The sequence below is a fragment of the Polypterus senegalus genome, chromosome 3 (assembly GCF_016835505.1).
Source record: "Polypterus senegalus isolate Bchr_013 chromosome 3, ASM1683550v1, whole genome shotgun sequence".
Taxonomy (NCBI): Eukaryota; Metazoa; Chordata; class Cladistia; order Polypteriformes; family Polypteridae; genus Polypterus; species Polypterus senegalus.
The window spans coordinates 151,641,659-151,660,305 of NC_053156.1; the positions used below are offsets into that span (position 1 = coordinate 151,641,659).

The following is an 18,647-nucleotide window of genomic DNA, read 5'->3' on the forward strand; positions in this document are numbered from 1 at the left end:
TCACCTTTAGGCCATACACTGAATCTAAATCTGCTACTGCAAGGAAGACTGATCTATAAGTGAACTATATAAAACAAATACTTTTACAGCAGTTTAAAGTCTGACAAAACCATAACCCTTAGTTGTAGGATACCAGTTTAATTCAGGCAAAATTTTAAAATAACTTTAAGAGTAAATACATAGGTGCAAGTTAGAGATGAGTTTTAAAAAGCTATAAAGAAATTACGGAAATTGATTTTTTACACAGAGACAATTTACTGATCACTTTCAGAAGTTTATGCTACTAGTCATAATGAAAAACTTTAGTCACATTATAACTATAAAAAGACCAGCTACATTTAAACCATACCACCCGTAATTTACATAATGCATCTAAATATACAGCCATTAACATTTTTCTTCAAAATTACGATAATATACAGTATTTTTGTATTAATTGCACATAACTAGAAAAAATTCAGCACTAATTAAATATTCAATTTTGAAAACTCTCTCATACCAACTGTAAGACAAAACTGAAGAACATGCACTGCTCCCTCTTGTTTTAGAAAATTCATGAAGCGAAACAGAAGATCCTGTTGTTCTCGGATCTCTTTCAGTTCCAGCTTTAACACCTAACAGAATAGAAGTAAAGTTAAGCCATGTAAAAATTATGTTATTGCTCTCATGATCATAAATTTTAAATGGATTGCATTCTTAATCTCTTGTTAACTAAGTTAATGGTTTATTTCTTCCTACAAGTTACAAATCTATAAATACTAATTAGTTTACATACCTTTAATAGGAAAAGTAAAGAAAAAAAGTATTGATAACATTTGAAAATTCATTCACTATAGTTCACTTGTTTGGTTTTACTACCATAACTGTCTCAAAAGTTTTCTAACACAGGACACATGTGCAAACGTAATTAGTCTGTTAAGTCAGATACAGTTAGGTCCATAAATATTTGGACAGAGACAACTTTTTTCTAATTTTGGTTCTGTACATTACCACAATGAATTTTAAATGAAACAACTCTGATGCAGTTGAAGTGCAGACTTTCAGCTTTAAGTCAGTGGGGTGAACAAAACGATTGCATAAAAATATGAAGCAACTAAAGCGTTTTTTAACACAATCCCTTCATTTCAGGGGCTCAAAAGTAATTTGACAATTGACTCAAAGGCTATTTCATGGGCAGGTGTGGGCATGTCCGTCGTTATGTCATTATCAATTAAGGAGATAAAAGGCCTGGAGTTGATTTGAGGTGTGGTGCTTGCATGTGGAAGATTTTGCTGTGAACAGACAACATACAGTCAAAGGAGCTCTCCATGCAGGTGAAAGAAGCCATCCTTAAGCTGCGAAAACAGAAAAAACCCATCCAAGAAATTGCTACAATATTACGACCTAACTGTTGTCACACACGTGCGCATGGGAGGCAGCTAAAGAGCTTGAGTGAAGGCAGTTCTGACGCATGCCGGGATGTGGCAGAGTGCACTGACTCTTTTTCTCACTTTCCTGTAGACCATTCCCGGGAGATTCCACCTGGCTCTCTTGACGTCACTTCCGGGACCGAGCCAATGGAAGTAGACCTTACCAGCTCCGGCCCCTCTGATGTCATGTCCAGGCTTGATCCAATGATTGATGAGCACGTGCCGATCCTTATGACCTCACTTCCTGTCTTCCCCTTTAAAAGCCTGCCCTTTTTCCCTTTTACCTCAGTCTTGTTCTGGACTCAGTTGTATGCACTTCAGTGCTGGTTATTTGATAAAAACGACTTTTGCAGCCGGGATACCATATTACACGGGTGGCTGCCCCAAACCTTTATCTGTTCATGTCTCATTTTTGTGACATTGGCGTAGTTGGCAGGATGGAGAAGAACTGGAAGAAAAGGGGACAGAACCTGCAACACATCCAGGTGGGAGCGTACCGGGGCCGAGTTTCCAGGCGGGAAGGGTGTCCCATGTTTCTGAGTGGCCCGGTACAGGCTCTGCTCCTGGCATGCTCCACTAGGCAACCTAGGCAGGCCAGGGAGTGTTCGGGAGGAGCCCACAGAGTTGGGCTGCTTCGGAGGTGCGGGGGTGGAAGAGGGCTGTTCATGCTCTCTCGGAGGAGAGTGTCTGCCTAACTGTGAAGCCAGAACCCTGATTTCCACCTAGGGGTGCCCCAGACTGGCAGGTGAGTAACCGACCCCTCCACAAGCCTGGTCCCTATAGGCAAAGGTAGGGCAGTGGCTACGGCCACAGGAACTGAAGCCCTCTCAAATAATACAGCTGGTGTCTTGCTACCTGCTTCTGGACACACTATCCTGGGGCTTCACCCAGTTGGTCTGGGGCAGAGAATTTAAAAACATGGCAGAGCTCACAGAGAGACAAAGGATGGCCTCACAATCTGGGGGAGCTGAACCGTCCTTTGACCGAACTCAACCGGGGTACGTCCCAAAACCTAACCCCCCAAAGTACAACCCAGAGCTTGTGCCGGCATCCCCGGGGTCGCGGGCGCACAAACCGCTTGGGAATGAGGTGGAATGCAGGGGGAGGAGGGGTTGGTGTGCTCTGATTAACCCGTTGGCGGTCCCACACACAGGCGCGGTGATCGTTAACGGGTATAAAACATCTGCTCTATTCGATACCAGCAGCAACATTTCCATTGTTGCCCGCCGATTTGTGCTACCATAACAGTGGTTAAAATTTAAGGCCGGTATAACCTGTGTCCACGGGGAAACCCGCTGGTACAGGACCGCCGCCTGTGTCATCAGCTACGGAGGATCAGTTCGGAAATTAACCGTGGCAATCCTCCCTGATCATCCACACCCGGTGATACTGGGGCGGGACTGGCCTGAAATTAAAAGAGGTGAGACACATACCACTCCCGGGATTCATTTGGGCCTCGTTATAGACAGGAATGAGCCGTCTCAGGCTGCCTCCACGCCGTGTAATCAGCCGGCAGAGAGAGAAGAAGCGGCTTCCCTGAGTGACGTGGCAACTCCCGGGCTGTCACATGCTGAGATGTCATCCACCGACGGCGAGACAGAATGGGAGGAAACCACGCCCCTTGAGGTCGACACTGACCCTCTCTCCCTGTTGCGATTCCAATTTAAAGAGATGCCCGTGTCTTTTAGAAGGGAGCAATGGAATGACGACTCCCTGAAGTTTGCTAAAAATGCAGTGGTCCTTGTCAATGGCCAGCGCACTAACCAGTCGATGCCACAGGGCCCTCACTTTGTCTTAGACAATGACCTTCTTTATCGTGTAGCAATGATGGGCAGGAGAGAAAGCTACTGCAAATTCCACATACCTTCCGGCGGCAGGTCTGTGAGCTAGCACACGCCCACCTCCTAGGTGGCCACTTGGGCACCGAGAAAACTCTGGAGCGGATCAAGCTCCATTTCTACTGGCCAGGGATCAATGAGGAGGTTCGTCTCTTTTGCGCTTCCTGCCCGGAGTGTCAACTGCGACAAATTCCTAGAAGGGACCGTGCTCCTCTCGTTCCTATACCCTTAATTGACATTCCCTTCCACAGAATTGGGGTCGATTTGGTCAGACCCTTAGAGCCCTCAGCACGAGGGCACAAGTACATTTTACTCCTCGTGAATTATGCTACAAAGTACCCCGAAGCTGTTCCGTTGTGCTCAGCTACCTCTAAAGCCATCGCATGGGAATTACTAGGGGTCTTTGCGTGCGTGGGGATCCCCAAGGAAGTCTTGACGGACCAGGGGACACCTTTTACCTCGGAGACGTTCAAGGAGACTGCCAAGTTACTGAAAATAAAGCATTTAAAGACCGCAGTGTATCATCCTCAAACCGACGGATTAGTGGAGAGGTTTAATCAGACTCTCAAACAAATGCTGCGTAAGGTGGTCAGCGAGGATGGAAGGAACTGGGATCCGCTCCTTCCCCTCATCCTTTTTGCCTAACGGGAAGTCCCACAAGCCTCTACGGGGTTCTACCCTTTTGAATTACTGTATGGGCGACAACCTCGGGGCATATTAGATATTCTAAAAGAAGGATGGAAAGAAGAGGCTCTTCCCTCTACAAACATATTAGAGTATATCGCACAGTTACGCGATAGATTTGGAAAGATTCAGCCTCTCCTTAAAAGTCACATGGAAGAGGCTCAAGCAGCACAGGCCTGTTACTACAACCGCAGCACATCTCTTCAGGAGTTCCACCTGGGAGATCGGGTCATGGTCCTAGTGCCTACCTCCCACTCTAAGTTGCTTGCCCATTGGCAAGGCCCCTACGAAGTTAAGGAGAGGAAGGGACTGGTCGACTATCTGGTGAGTCAACCCAATCGTTGGCCGAGGGAGCGGGTTTATCATGTGAACCTGCTGAAACCGTAGAAGGACAGGAACCCCGATCCCTCCTCCGGTCAGCCCCGCTTACTCCCACAGCCTTAACTTCGGTACAGACTTAAGTCCCAGACAACGGCAGGAGCTGGAAACAGTTATCCGGGCCGTTCAGGAGGTAGTCAGTGAAAACCCTGGAAGGACGTCTCTGGTTGAGCACAACATTGTGACAGAGCCCGGGGTTATTGTCAGAGAATGCCCATATTGTCTTCCCGAGGCAAAAAGGGCTGAAGTGGAGCTTGAGATCAAGCGCATACTGGAACTAGGTGTGATTGAGGAAAGTTATAATCCTTGGTCCAGCCCCATTGTGCTTGTCGGTAAGCCTGATGGGAGTTGGAGGTTCTGCAATGACTTCCGTCGGCTTAATCAAGTCTCCATATTTGATGCCTATCCAATGCCACGAGTGGACGACCTCCTTGAGAGGCTTGGACAGGCTCAATATTTGACCACACTTGACATGACAAAAGGGTACTGGCAGGTTCCTTTAACGGACTCTGCAAAGGAAAAAAATGCGTTTAGTACCCCTAGCGGACACTGGCAGTATCGTGTCCTTCCATTTGGGTTACATGGGGCTCCAGCAACCTTTCAGCGTCTGGTGGACAAAGTGCTTCGGCCTCATAACTCATACAGTGCTGCCTACCTGGATGGCGTGGTCATCTATTCCAGCACATGGAAGGAACACCTACAGCATGTCCAAGCGGTATTGGGACACTTGGTGAGGCGGGCTCGGATTAATCCCAAGAAATGCTTCTTTGGATTGAGCAAGGCCAAATATTTAGGCTACCTGGTGGGTCGGGTACCGTAAGGCCACAGTGCTCCAAAATTGATGCCATTCTGAAATGGCCCGTCCACAAACCAAGTGGCAGGTCCAAGCCTTTCGGGTTAGCGGGTACTACCGCCGGTTTGTACCCGGTTTCGGAGAGAGCGCCCTTGACTGATTTAACAAAGAAGAGGGCCACGAACATTGTGGTATGGACTGAAAAAACAGGCGCTGCATTTGGTGATTTAAAGCACGCCCTTACGTCCGCACCTGTGTTGATGGCACCTAACTTTTTTCTTTGCCTTTCATCCTCCAGATGGACGCTTCGGACGCAGGCCTGGGCGCTGTGCTGAGCCAAAGTGTCGATGGTGTGGAACACCCCATCATGTTCCTGGGCCAGAAACTGTTGGACCGGGAGACCAGGTATGCAGCGGTGGAAAGGGAGGCTTTGGCGATTAAATGGGCGATTACTCAGCTTAGGTACTACCTGTTGGGCCGGGAATTCACCCTTGTCATGGACCATGCACCTCTACAGTGGATGGCCCTGCACAAGGAGTCAAATCCGTAGGTCACCCGGTGGTTTCTTGACCTACAGCCGTATATGTTTTCGCTCATTCATCACTGAGGCACTCTCCATGCCAACGCTGATGCTCTTTCTCGGGTTCACAACCTCTCAGTTAGGGTCGCCCGACCCGACGGGTCTGGGCTAAGGGGGGAGGCGCCTTGTCACACACGTGCGCATGGGAGGCAGCTAAAGGGCTTGAGTGAAGGCAGTTCTGAGGCATGCCGGGATGTGGCAGAGTGCACTGACTCTTTTTCTCACTTTCCTGTAGACCATTACCGGGAGATTCCACCTGGCTCTCATGACGTCACTTCCGGGACCGAGCCAATGGAAGTAGACCTTACCAGCTCCGGTCCCTCTGATGTCACGTCCGGGCTTGATCCAATTATTGATGAACACGTGCCCGATCCTTATGACCTCACTTCCTGTCTTCCCCTTTAAAAGCCTGCCCTTTTTCCCTTTTCCCTCAGTCTTGTTCTGGACTCAGTTGTATGCACTTCAGTGCTGGTCATTTGATAAAAACGACTTTTGCAGCCGGGATACCATATTATACGGGTGGCTGCCCCAAACCTTTATCTGTTCATGTCTTGTTTTTGTGACACTGTATATGCTGTACATTAAATTAATACTAGTTGGAGCTTGCTCCCATTCTGCCTCATTTGATTGTTGATGTTATTACTCCTGAGAATCAAGTAAGACCTGATTCCTAATATGAACTTTCCAGAGTTAAACCTATTATACACCTATTACACCTAATACTTAATAAAAATGCAGCTACGTAATATGTATATCATTACTAGGTTACATGCTGAAAATCAGCCTTAACTACAGTCAAAAGTTCCCCAACCACATTTTCTTCAACTAGCCACATGCTGAAAACAGATAATAGAATACATTTTAAGATAATATATTAATTCTTGTCTTTTTTCTAAAAATATAAATTTTTATACTGAATTCCAGCAACATATTTTAGAAATCTTATATATTTCCTTTAATGTTTTGTTTAATAACCCCAATTTTGTTTTTAAGCTATTGAAATCAAACTGTAAGACTAAAAACTCCATGAGCTCAAACAACATATTTTCTAAATACTGCACTACTGTACACTACTACAAAAAATTCACTCAATAGCCTCATATACATTCTTTTAACACCAATTTTCCCCATGCTTTACAAAAAAAGATAATTTTCTAGCATCAGATCCAGGAATCCTGCGTGACTGATGCTACCTTGGTAAATTTACCTAAATATCACAACGCTTAAGTAGAGTTTTAATTGAAATAATACAGTTCAAAATGTATTGTGCTTTAAAATGCCATAATTTTGAATAATGCATTTTCAATGCTTTTCTTGTAGAAGATGACATGTCAACAGCCGAACTCACTTAGTGTGTATTGTACATTGCGGTCCTGGGTACATTTCTCTTAGCAGGTTAAGAATGATTGTGCCCATCACCTCTAAAATCTAAGTGGCTATATGTCAATTAGTTTACTCTAGTGATTTTTACAATATACTTGGGCTTTTCTTAAGGGAAAATCCTACAACAGCTAAATGGAAGGTAAAAAATTGTCTGGTGGATTGAGCATATATTTTTAGGTCCTAAATATTTCATGGAAACGAGCCTGGTACAACTGGGTAGATATTTTTCTTTTCACATCTCTCTACACAAATTAAAAAGCAAGAATATTGATTAGATGCAATTTAATGGAATTCCAGTTTTAGGGTATATTGTGTATTTGAATCATTAGGAGCCCTAAAATCTGCCAGTGTCACTTTCTTCCTTAGCAAGAACTTAAAAGATCAATTTTGAAAATTACTTAATTTTACAAACTTTAAAATAACATAACTATAAGGGATCAAATTAAAATTGGTTAATGTATGTCTTATGTAACTGTCTACAATAATGACAGATTAAACATAACTTAAAAAGCAAGAAATGTGACTAGATACAAATTTATCTTGTGAATGAAAACAAAATTAGTTGGAATGAAGAACAGCACATTTTACTTGTGGGCTAAGCTGAGGAACTCAGCATCAGATACTCAAAAAGTAACTAAGGGTTTATGATTACATAATGATACTTACAGATGTTTTCTTATTTCTTGATTCTGCATATTTCTGCAAGAATGGAACAAAAGCTGAAGGTGGCTCGGTCGCCATTTCAGGCTTTAAGGAAATAAAGAAAGGGGATTAAGGATATTTCTGGAAGAATATTTACATTTTATCTTATTAAGAAGATATTTTAATTAAAAGAGGTAAAGGTAAAAAGGAATACTTAAAAGAACAGTACAATAATAAAAAGACACCAAAGTTGCATTCACTTTGTTATTAATTTCATAACAGAATTATTTCAAGCTTCCACAGCAAAAACATTGCAGATCTCTGCTGAAACTGGCTTTACCACTCTGGTTTCTGCCTACAAAAAAAAAGTAAAAATGCAACATATTCAGAGTCATTTCACTCAGTGACCACTAACTACAGTCAATGTCAAATTACATGACTTCTAATCATGGGGTATGTCAGATTTGCCAACAACAGTCCCTGATTGTGTCACCAGATCATATTAATGTACACGAATGAAAACTGCTGTCAATGTCACATTTATTAATTGAGTGAAGACCTTCCAATACAGCCGCCCATGCCCCTTACTGCGACAGCCAATAAAAAGCTACATGACAGAGCTGGCACTATACAAAGCGTTAACAGGTACAGCAAGTTTAGCCTCAGTCTCCTCCCCTTTTTCCACTCTGTTTCAGAAAATAAAACACAAGATATCAGAATGATGAGCATGTTTTGTATGTCAATTAGTTTTCTCTTCAGTGAACTTTAAAATATGATTTCATGCTTTTAAAATATGCTTTTAAAGTATAAAAAAAAATAGCAAGAAAAACCATTAACCACCTTCTGTTTATTTACTAATACGACTAAAGATAAAATGAGAGAAACACAAATTAGTTGTAGTGAGTTGTTGGGTACTGTATGTCACATTTACAATCAAAACAGCACAAAAAAAGCTGTACCCTCTAGCTATAAGTGATATAGTTCAAGTTTGTATTGGTGGAGGTAAGGGTTTGATTACTGTGAATTATTGTTCTACAGATGAACACTGTGTGCAAATGCAAGTATTGGCCTTTCAAGACACACCAGATGCTTCAATGGATACAGCTTGCTAATTCTTAAGTACTTCTGAAAAAAATACAAATCTCTTATCAGGAATGATAGAGGCTATGTACTAAAAGACCAAAAAAAAACTGCATCTAATACATAGAAGGCATCATCTAATCTATCCTTAAATTAAAGTTAAATCTTCGGCGTGAAAACACTTTGTTGCATATAATATCGTCATATATAAAATGATATTGTTCACTTCAAAACATTTAAAAATGTCCAACTTTTTATTTTCTTAGGAAATAAAGAATTTATGTAAATGATATTACTTTGTGGACATCTGTTTTCTTACTAAAATTATGCTTAAACATTTCTTTCCTTTAATTGAGGCTTCTCTTAATAATGTAACACATTCCTATAAATTATGTATTAGAAATCAAGGAGGAAGGACTTGGAGCAATATTTAATTACTTACGTCAGACATTGTCAAAATGTCTATATGAATTCAAAAATAGTTACTGTTAGTTTACAGATCTTCTGGTGTCTGTTCTAAATCCTTTGTCAACCTTAGCAAACCTTAATCCAAATTAACGATTGATACATTATGTTAAAGTAATTATATTAGATGATTTTATTATTAACATACACATATGATAAAAAAAATTATCTGCACGACCCTTTTGTCCGGTGGGACTCTAGAGACAGCTAATAGGTACCGGCAGGCCAAGCAAAATGCAGCTTTGGTGGTTGCTGAGGCAAAAACTTGGGCGTGGGAGGAGTTTGGGTAGGCCATGGAGAATAACTTTTGGACGGCTTTAAGGAGATTCTGGTCCACCGTCCAGCGTCTCAGGAGGGGGAAGCAGTGCAGTGTCAACACTGTATATGGTTGGAATGGCGCGCTGCTGACCTCGACTCAGGACGTTGTGGGTCAGTGGGGGGTAGTACTTCGAAGACCTCCTCAATCCCACTAACATGCCTTCCAATGAGGAGACAGAGCCTGGGGACTCGGAGGTGGGCTCCCTCATTTCTGGGACTGAGGTCACCGAGGTGGTCAAAAACTCCTTGGTGGCAGGGCCCCGGGGGTGGATGAGATACGCTCGGAGTTCGTTAAGGCTCTGGATGTTGTAGGACTGTCTTGGATGACACGTCTCTGCAACATCGCATGGACATCGGGGACAGTGCCTCTGGATTAGCAGACTGGGGTGGTGGTCCCACTCTTTAAGAAGGGGGACCGGAGGGTGTGTTCCAACTGCAGAGGGATCACACTCCTCAGCCTAGCTGGAAAAGTCTATTCGGGGGTTCTGGAGAGGTGGGTCCATCAGATAGTCGAACCACAGATTCAGGGGGAACAGTGTTGTTTTCGTCCTGGTCGCGGAACAATAGACGAGCTCTACACCCTTAGCAGGGTCCTGGAGGGTGCATGGGAGTTTGCCCAACCAGTCTACATGTGTTTTGTGGACTTAGAAAAGGCGTTCGACGGTGTCCCTCTGGGAATCCTGTGGTTGGTGCTCCAGGAGTATGGGGTACAGGACCCCCTGATAAGGGCTGTTCGGTCCCTGTACGATCGGTGTCAAAGCTTGGTCCGCATTCCCGGCAGTAAGTCGAACCTGTTTCCAGTGAGAGTTGGACTCCGCCAGGGCTGCCCTTTGTCACCGATTCTGTTCATAACTTTTATGGACAGAATTTCTAGGTGCAGCCAGTGTGTTGAGGGGGTCCGGTTTGGTGGACTCAAGATTGGGTCACTGCTTTTTGCAGATGATGTTGTCCTGTTTGCTTCATCAGGCCGTGATCTTCAGCTGTCTCTGAATTGGTTTGCAGCCGAGTGTGAAGCAGATGGGAATCAGCACCTCCAAATCTGAGACCATGGTCCTCAGCTGGAAAAGGGTGGAGTGTCCTCTCAGGGTTGGGAGCGAGATCCTGCCCCAAGTGGAGGAGTTCAAGTATCTCGGGGTCTTGTTCACGAGTGAGGGAAGAATGGAGTATGAGATCGACAGGAGGATTGGTGTGGCTTCTGTAGTGATGCGGGCTCTGCATCGGTCTGTCGTGGTGAAAAAGAAGTTGAGCCATAAGGCAAAGCTCTCAATTTACCAGTCGATCTACGTTCCTACCCTCACCTATGGTCATGAGCTATGGGTAGTGACCGAAAGAACAAGATTGCGAATACAATCGGCTGAAATGAGTTTCCACCGCAGGGTGTCTGGGCTTTCCCTTAAAGATAGGGTGAGAAGCTCAGTCATCCAGGAGGGGCTCAGAGTAGAGCCGTTCGGGCATCTGATCAGGATGCCTTCTGGACGCCTACCTGGCAAGATGTTCCGGGCACGTCCAGCCGGGAGGAGGTCCCAGGGAAGACCCAGGACACTCTGGAGGGACTATGTCTCTCGGCTGGCCTGGGAACGGCTCGGGATTCCTCCGGAAGAGCTAGAAGAAGTGGCTGGGGAGAGGGATGTCTGGGCATCCCTGCTCAAGCTGCTGCCCCCGCGACCCGACCTCAGATAAGCGGAAGAGGATGGATGGATGGATGGATGGATCTGCATGGCTGAGGTTTTTATTTCACAAATTGTATGAAAAGTTCTGCACACACTCACAATCATGTTTTATATTCACTATCACTTGTAATATCAAATTCAGAAAATATTTTCTTATCCTGGTGATGGAACTGATTTAGATCATATATAATTACTTTTGTTTTGTTCTTTACAAATAAATGCTTAATTTAGGACTTAAATGATTGCATTTTCAGGATCTGTCAACATTATAAATAATGATTTGTTGATATTATAAAAATATAAACCTAAGCTTAAATAAAAATCTGCTGTCAAATATCTACTATTCAGATATGAAACACACTTTTGACAGAGCTGCCTCTTACAAAGCAAAAGTTCTAAGTACAAACTGGGATTCACCACAGCGTAATAAATAAAAATAGGAGTACTGTGAAAAAAACTGTACCTCTGGTTCTATCAAATCTAGACATTGTAATTCATTCTAACCTTGTGTCTCTTCATTAGTTATAAATTTATCTTCATTTTTGATACAGCTTTAACTAGAAAAAGGTTACAGGCAGCTGGAGTTCACCATGGCAGCTCTTGTTATAAACTAACATTTAAAGCAATGACATCCCTCTAACTTCATACCCCCATAAACTTTCATTCACACTCATACAGGAATTGTGAAGGAGTTCCCAGACAACCTGACCATATAAATTTGGACAGAGATGCAAAGCCAGTTCCTGCAGGATCCCCACATTTTTCATTTATGAGTAATTCTTGATTGAGAGTGTACTATCCTGCTATTTAAAATATCTTCTAGAAGATAATCAAACTTTAATTTCATGTAGCATATTCCACTAAGATCTCCATGTGGTATAGCGGGTCCACAGCTCACCGAGCAAAGGCCATTTTTAAATAATCACCGCACCCGAGGCGGCTTCGTGAGGGGGGGGGGATGTTGTAGCGAGCCGCAGGGCAGTCGTCGATGTGGGCGTTTCTCACCGTGTGCACAGGTGAGGAACTGCCCACATTCGTGATTGCTCCCGTGGCTAATGCTACAGCTGTGATGGCCCTCACATTATAAAAAAGAAGCGCAAGTCGGTTGAAGGGGGTGAAAAAGAAACGATCGGAGAGAAAAAGGAAAGGAAAGAGGACGGAGGTTACCGGGAGCAGATGAGGAGGCAGGTCGGTGAAAGTGAGAGAAGGAGCGAGTGAACAAACGAGCGCTCATGGGCAGCTGCAAGGGCCTGGGGTGTTGGGCCTACACCCAGGCGTTTGAGTTGGATGTCGCTCCCGCTGAGCGATTATGTAGCGGAAGTGACCAAGGGAAGGCGACTGGCCGCAGAGAGGCCGCGGAAAGGCAGCGGAAGTCGGGAAACTTGGTGGTTGGAATCCCCAACATGGGCGACCTGGCCGTTGGTGGAAACCAAGTTCTCCGAGGCTGGGATGAGTGCCATACCGGAGCCAGGGATCGGGAGGTCTCCAGTCTCGAATGTGTGTTGTAGGAGGGCAGCTGCATAGAGAGTGTGGCTCCTCTGTTGCGAAGCCTGGACAGGGAGATGCAGGGGAGTCACATGTTAAAAGAAGCACCAAGCTTGTTTGTTGTTTTAAGACTTCTTCCTAAAGAAGATTTTTAACCTCTCGTTTTAAAGGATTGTTTTTTCTATTTATTGATTTTAACCTCCACGTTCTTTTATTGGATTTTTTATTGAATGAACTGCACTATTTATTGGAACACTGTTTTGTTTTGATGGACAATTTTAAATAAAAGCCCTATTCACTTTTTGCACCACCCCTTGCTCAATTGTTTGTTTGCCTCCATTGACTAGCTCATCGGTGACATTACCGACGGTGGTGGGTTCAAGGGTTCCCAAAATCAGATGGGAGTGTGGAGCCAGAACCCATATCGTCACACTCCATTATAAATTTATCAAACAAAACACAAAAGGAAACAAGTTGAAGTGAAAAGACTACAAAGACAGTGGTTGCAAAAGAAAATATATTAATACTATAGCAAAAGTGGCAAAGTGCAGGGAGAAGAAAAAAAAAAACAAATGCAGCCAGCTTTTTGATGAACAGGGTAGCTTATTTAAATGTGGTTATGGCGTGACTGGTAACATTGGACGCTGATATTTGGTCTCCAAATATGCATGAGATTCAGCAGAACTGGCACCAATATTATGACGCTGAAATTATCAGTAGCAATGCATGTTTATTATATTATTTTTAAAATGTAAAATAGCTCTGCTGGAAAACCCACTTCCCTTGACAAATATTCAAAATGAAGGTAAACAAACTGAGCCTTAAAAATGTCCATGCAAGCAATTCTTTGTGTTAACACTTGCCCACATTCATCATCCCCAGGACTGACAATACAGCTATACTTGATGTTTACAATTTTCCTTTTAAAATTTTATATGCAATGTTCCACTACATTTTCCCCAACTGCCAAAAACTGTAATGAAAATAGTCTCTCTCTCTTTTTTTTTTGGTCTTGATGCTTTAGGATATTGGTCATCCTGTTAATCATCTTTTTTCTCCCAAAAAACGTTCCACTCAAGCATAACTGAAAGACCACCAATTATTTTGAAAGGCACAATCATACATGAAAAAACATCAATAAAAACAACATATGAAAATAGCTCATGCTGGTGATGCTACAGCAGCCTATTAATATTCAGAATGTCGACATGAAAAATGCTTAAGTCACATTAGGAAATGCTGTAGGCTCAAGACAGGGAAATTACTGCAAGCAAACAATGGAATGCTAAAGACATAAAATACACACAGGCTTTAGTAACTGGCACTTTTATCCCATTATAGAGTTAATTCAGAAATAGATCTGTACAGGCTTTTAAAACACAGTGATATGACTGATAACATCAAAAATCTAAGCAATTTTTAAACCATGTGGCTTTATTTGCTTATCTACATTGGCAGTTAAAAGAGCTGCTCCATTTGCTAATACCAAAATATGATCTATTAAGTGTTTCAATTCTACAAGGTGTACCTCACTATTAATGCATGCACTGTGTTAATAGAAAAGTCCTAATTATAGATAGCAGGAGCATTTTGAAGACAAACTGAAGTTCCTGAGTGGTAATTCCTAAAATCTGACCAACTACTGGAAAAAAGCACATCTATACTAATAAAAGGCAAAGCCCTCACTGACTGACTCACTCACTCATCACTAATTCTCCAACTTCCCGTGTAGGTAGAAGGCTGAAATTTGGCAGGCTCATTCCTTACAGCTTACGTACAAAAGTTGGGCAGGTTTCATTTCGAAATTCTACGCGTAATGGTCATAACTGGAAGCTATTTTTCTCCATATACTGTAATGGAGTTGAGCTCGATGGCTGTGGGGGTGGAGTTTTGTGTGACATCATCATGCCTCCCACGTAATCACGTGAACTGTCAACGCGGTACGTAGAAAACAAGTTAGAGCTCCAAAAAGCGCTGAAGAAAACATGCACTATACAATTGAGAAGGCAGCGAAACAATAAGAAGCGAGCGACTGACACATACAACCATATTCATGAGTGCAGCTACTTCGGAAACAAAGCACGGTGTAAACCTAAAGTTTAAATAAAGTTCATAGACAGGCTACCGCCCACGGCTAATGCGGGAAACAAGTTTAATGAGAGGACGCAGGATATAAATGAGAGTTTTGAACACTTTGTAACTAAGTTAAAATTGCTGTTGAAGGGCTGTGCTTATGCAAATTCAGAGAGACTGTCTTTGTGGGGGGATTGACAGTTAAGGCGGGTGGGGGAGTCATGTCATCATCTCCCCTCCCATTCACCTCATTTCGCTCTGAGCTGAGCTCCGCAGCTAACACAGTCTTGCGGAACCAACTTTGTGACGCTGCCACCAAATACTCACAAAAATCCACAAGTTAATACACACGCTGTCTCTAGAGTTTCTCCACACTCTGAATCCTCCAGGCACTACTTACAAAAGGTTACATTGACAATCGTGTTACGTTATTTTTAAAATGTTTCCTTTTCTTAGCACAAGCACAGCTGAGAAGCTTCAATGCATGTGCTCCATAACGCGTTAAAAAATAATGCATTTAATCACACTTTGCATTCCAAGCAAAGGGGAACTTCTCTCAATGCATGATTTCCTGGTACACCGATTACTTTGATCAGCGCTTCCTGATTCATTTTACCCTCTAGAGTTTCTCCACACTCTGAATCCTCCAGGCACTACTTAAAAAAGTTTACATTGACAATCGTGTTACGTTATTTTTAAAATGTTTCCTTTTCTTAGCACAAGCACAGCTGAGAAGCTTCGATGCATGTGCTCCATAACGCGTTAAAAAATAATGCATTTAATCACACTTTGCGTTCCAAGCAAAGGGGAACTTCTCTCAATACATGATTTCCTGGTACACCGATTATATTGAATAGTGCTTCCCGATTCATTTTACCCTCCCACCCCCTTGGTTTGAGAAGAAGTATGAAAAAATATGAGGTTAACGCAGAAAAGCAGATCACCAACTGAAGCTTTATGAATAATGGATACTTTATTCACCATCAATAATTGTTTTGGTAAAGCCATACTCAGTGTAATCCCCCTTCCATTTTATAATTTTTCCGCGACTAGCCATGATTAAATGAACGGTAAAAAAATAAGAGCGAAGCGAGGGTGACTTATTCAGGCAGGCAGGCAGGCGACAGCTCAATAGCTCGAATTTGGATATAAGTAGGTTCTATTTAGTCGCCAGAAATATCTTTGGTAGGAATGGAAGTTGAATTTAGTCTTTAAATTTCTATGGTGAAGAAAATTTTATGCAATGATGACAAAATTTAACTTACATTCCTACTAAACATATTTCTGTCGACTAAATAAAAATTACTTATATTTAAAATTTAAATAGAACTTGAACAGATACGATAGTTCATAATACCCACGCAGCACTAAGTGCACGTAAGAGCAGGAGTCATCCGTTTTAACAAGCAGCATATTGCACTGACACGAAATAGCCTGCCCATTTAATTATTTTGGAATGGATAGATTAATTAACATTTTGTACAAATAATGTTTTTAATTTTTCTTCCTCGATGGATTCTGGCACCCCCAGCAACAGCTGCTCGCACCTCAAAGTACACACACATATCTATACTAATAAAAGGCAAAGCCCTCACTCACTCACTGACTCACTCACTCACTCACTCACTCACTCATCACTAATTCTCCAACTTCCCGTGTGGGTGGAAGGCTGAAATTTGGCAGGTTCATTCCTTACAGCTTCCTTACAAAAGTTGGGCAGGTTTTATATCGAAATTCTACGCGTAATGGTCATAACTGGAAGCAGTTTTTCTCCATTTACTGTAATGGAGATGAGCTTCAACGCCGTGGGGCGGAGTTTCGTGTGACATCATCACGCCTCCCGTAATCACGCAGTACATAGAAAACCAGGAAGACCTCAAAAAAGCGCTGAAGAAAACATGCATTATATAATTGAGAAGGCAGCGAAACAATAAGAAGCGAGCGAGTGACATATACAACCATATTCATGAGTTCTGCTACTTCGGAAACAAAGCACGATGTAAACCTACACTTTAAATTAAGTTCATAGACAGGCTGCGCTGGCGTTTGTAATTTAGTGCCTGCCCATATAAGGCCGTCCGTCAGCGGCAATCCAATAGCAAACTCCACTAAATATTCACGGGTGAAGGACTGTGTTTATGGAGAGGAAGATGAGATGGTCAGGGTGGTGTTTGACACAAACTCAGCGAAACTGCGAGAGAAAGTTTTAAGTGCCAGGACTAAGGTAACATTAAATACAGCCACGGACATAGCACAGATGGCACCAGCACAGCTGGGAACCTTCGTTGCATGTACACCGAGCGGCTCACGTGAACTGACGCAGTGCAGAGATAAAAGGCAACAGTTCCAAAGAGCGCTGAACAAAAACCGAATTACACAATTGAAAAGGCAGCAAAAAATATGAAGCGTCTGATAAGCATATTCATAAATCCAGCTACTGCGGAAACAAAGCACACGGTGGAAAAGTCAATGTCCCGCTAAAGGAAGACAGTGTAAAAAAACCGTGCATGCAGTGTGTCAGGTCTCAGATAAAGAAGAAGACGAGCTGTTTATTGATGCAGTAAGAAACGAATCGATGAAAGAAACCTGTCATCTTTACAGCGATTGACAAACACGGAATGTAACTTGAACACAACACATCCTACAAATACGAACCTGATTGAAAGAAATAATGATAATCAAATCCTTGATGACAGCAACACTCAGTAACACTCACAAAACAAATACTGTATATTGACAGTCATGTTACGTTATTTTTAAAATGTTCCCTTTTCTTTTCTAGCTTTTTAACACACTACTTCTCGCTGCGATACGCGGGTATATATATATGTATATATATATTCCGATCTACATACTCGAATAATGGATATTTTATTTGCCATCAATGATTGTTTTGGTTAAGGCATACTCAGTGTATTCATTAGATGAGCGGTAAAAAGTAAGAGCGAGGGGAGGATGCAGGCTGTAGGCGTCAACTCTATCTGAATTGCGCGATCACATTTCAAAAAATATATCTTTTCAAGTTCTATTTAGTCCATATTTGTCAAACTCAAGGGCCACGGGCACATCCGCACGGCGTGTAATTATATCCGGCCCGCGAGATCATTTTATATACTGTATTATTGTTATTAATGGCCCAGGTATATGAAGCGCTGGTAACACAATAAACTACAGATCCCATAATGCAGCGCTTCAGCTGCCTTGCCGAACACTTATTGCGAAGCTAGCTCACGCGATGCTGGAGAGAAAAGTTCATTCTGAAAATAGAGCCTTTAAAAGCGATGGGAGGCTGAGTATATGTTTACTGAACCCGTGTGTCTCATTTGTGGAGCTAATGTGGCTGTAATTACAGAATTTAATCTAAGACGGCACTATGAGACAAAACATCAGGGTAACCTGAATGCAATGCAGAAGATACAGAAAGCAGAAGAATTAAATAAGAATCTGACACTTCAGCGGACGTTTTACCGTGCACAATCACAAAGTGATTTCAAGTGACGCTGCTTTTATGGGAGACACAACCACTTGCCCCACTTTCCCTGTTGCCAAGTAATGTTAAACCAAGTCGTCACTACGGTGTTCCCAAATCGCACTTTGCTGATAAACTGAGCGCACTGAGTTTGCACGGCGCTTTGGTGACTTTGAAGAACAAAAAAAGTCCGTCTACATGCGGCTCGAACCTTGTGCATGTTTGGTAGCACATATCTGTGTGAGAAGCTCTTCTCAGTGATAAAGACTAACAAAACAGCACACAGGAGTCGCCTCACTGATGAGCACCTGCAATCCATCCTGAGAATCTCCACAACACAGAACCTCACACCAAACAGAAACGAACCTGTTGCCAAAAAA

At 42.7% G+C, this 18,647-nt stretch overlaps 1 protein-coding gene across 2 annotated transcripts in view; it reads right to left on the bottom strand.

The window, feature by feature from the left end:
- Nucleotides 1-18,647, bottom strand: part of snx14 (sorting nexin 14) — a 217,900-nt gene that overhangs the window by 128,137 nt on the left and 71,116 nt on the right. For both annotated transcript variants that reach the window (XM_039748070.1, XM_039748069.1), the window contains exons 11-12: nt 7,732-7,812; nt 500-614 (exon numbers count right to left, since the gene is read on the bottom strand). In XM_039748070.1, coding sequence (XP_039604004.1) covers nt 500-614; nt 7,732-7,812 — 196 coding nt within the window. The remainder of the gene's footprint in view (nt 1-499; nt 615-7,731; nt 7,813-18,647) is intronic.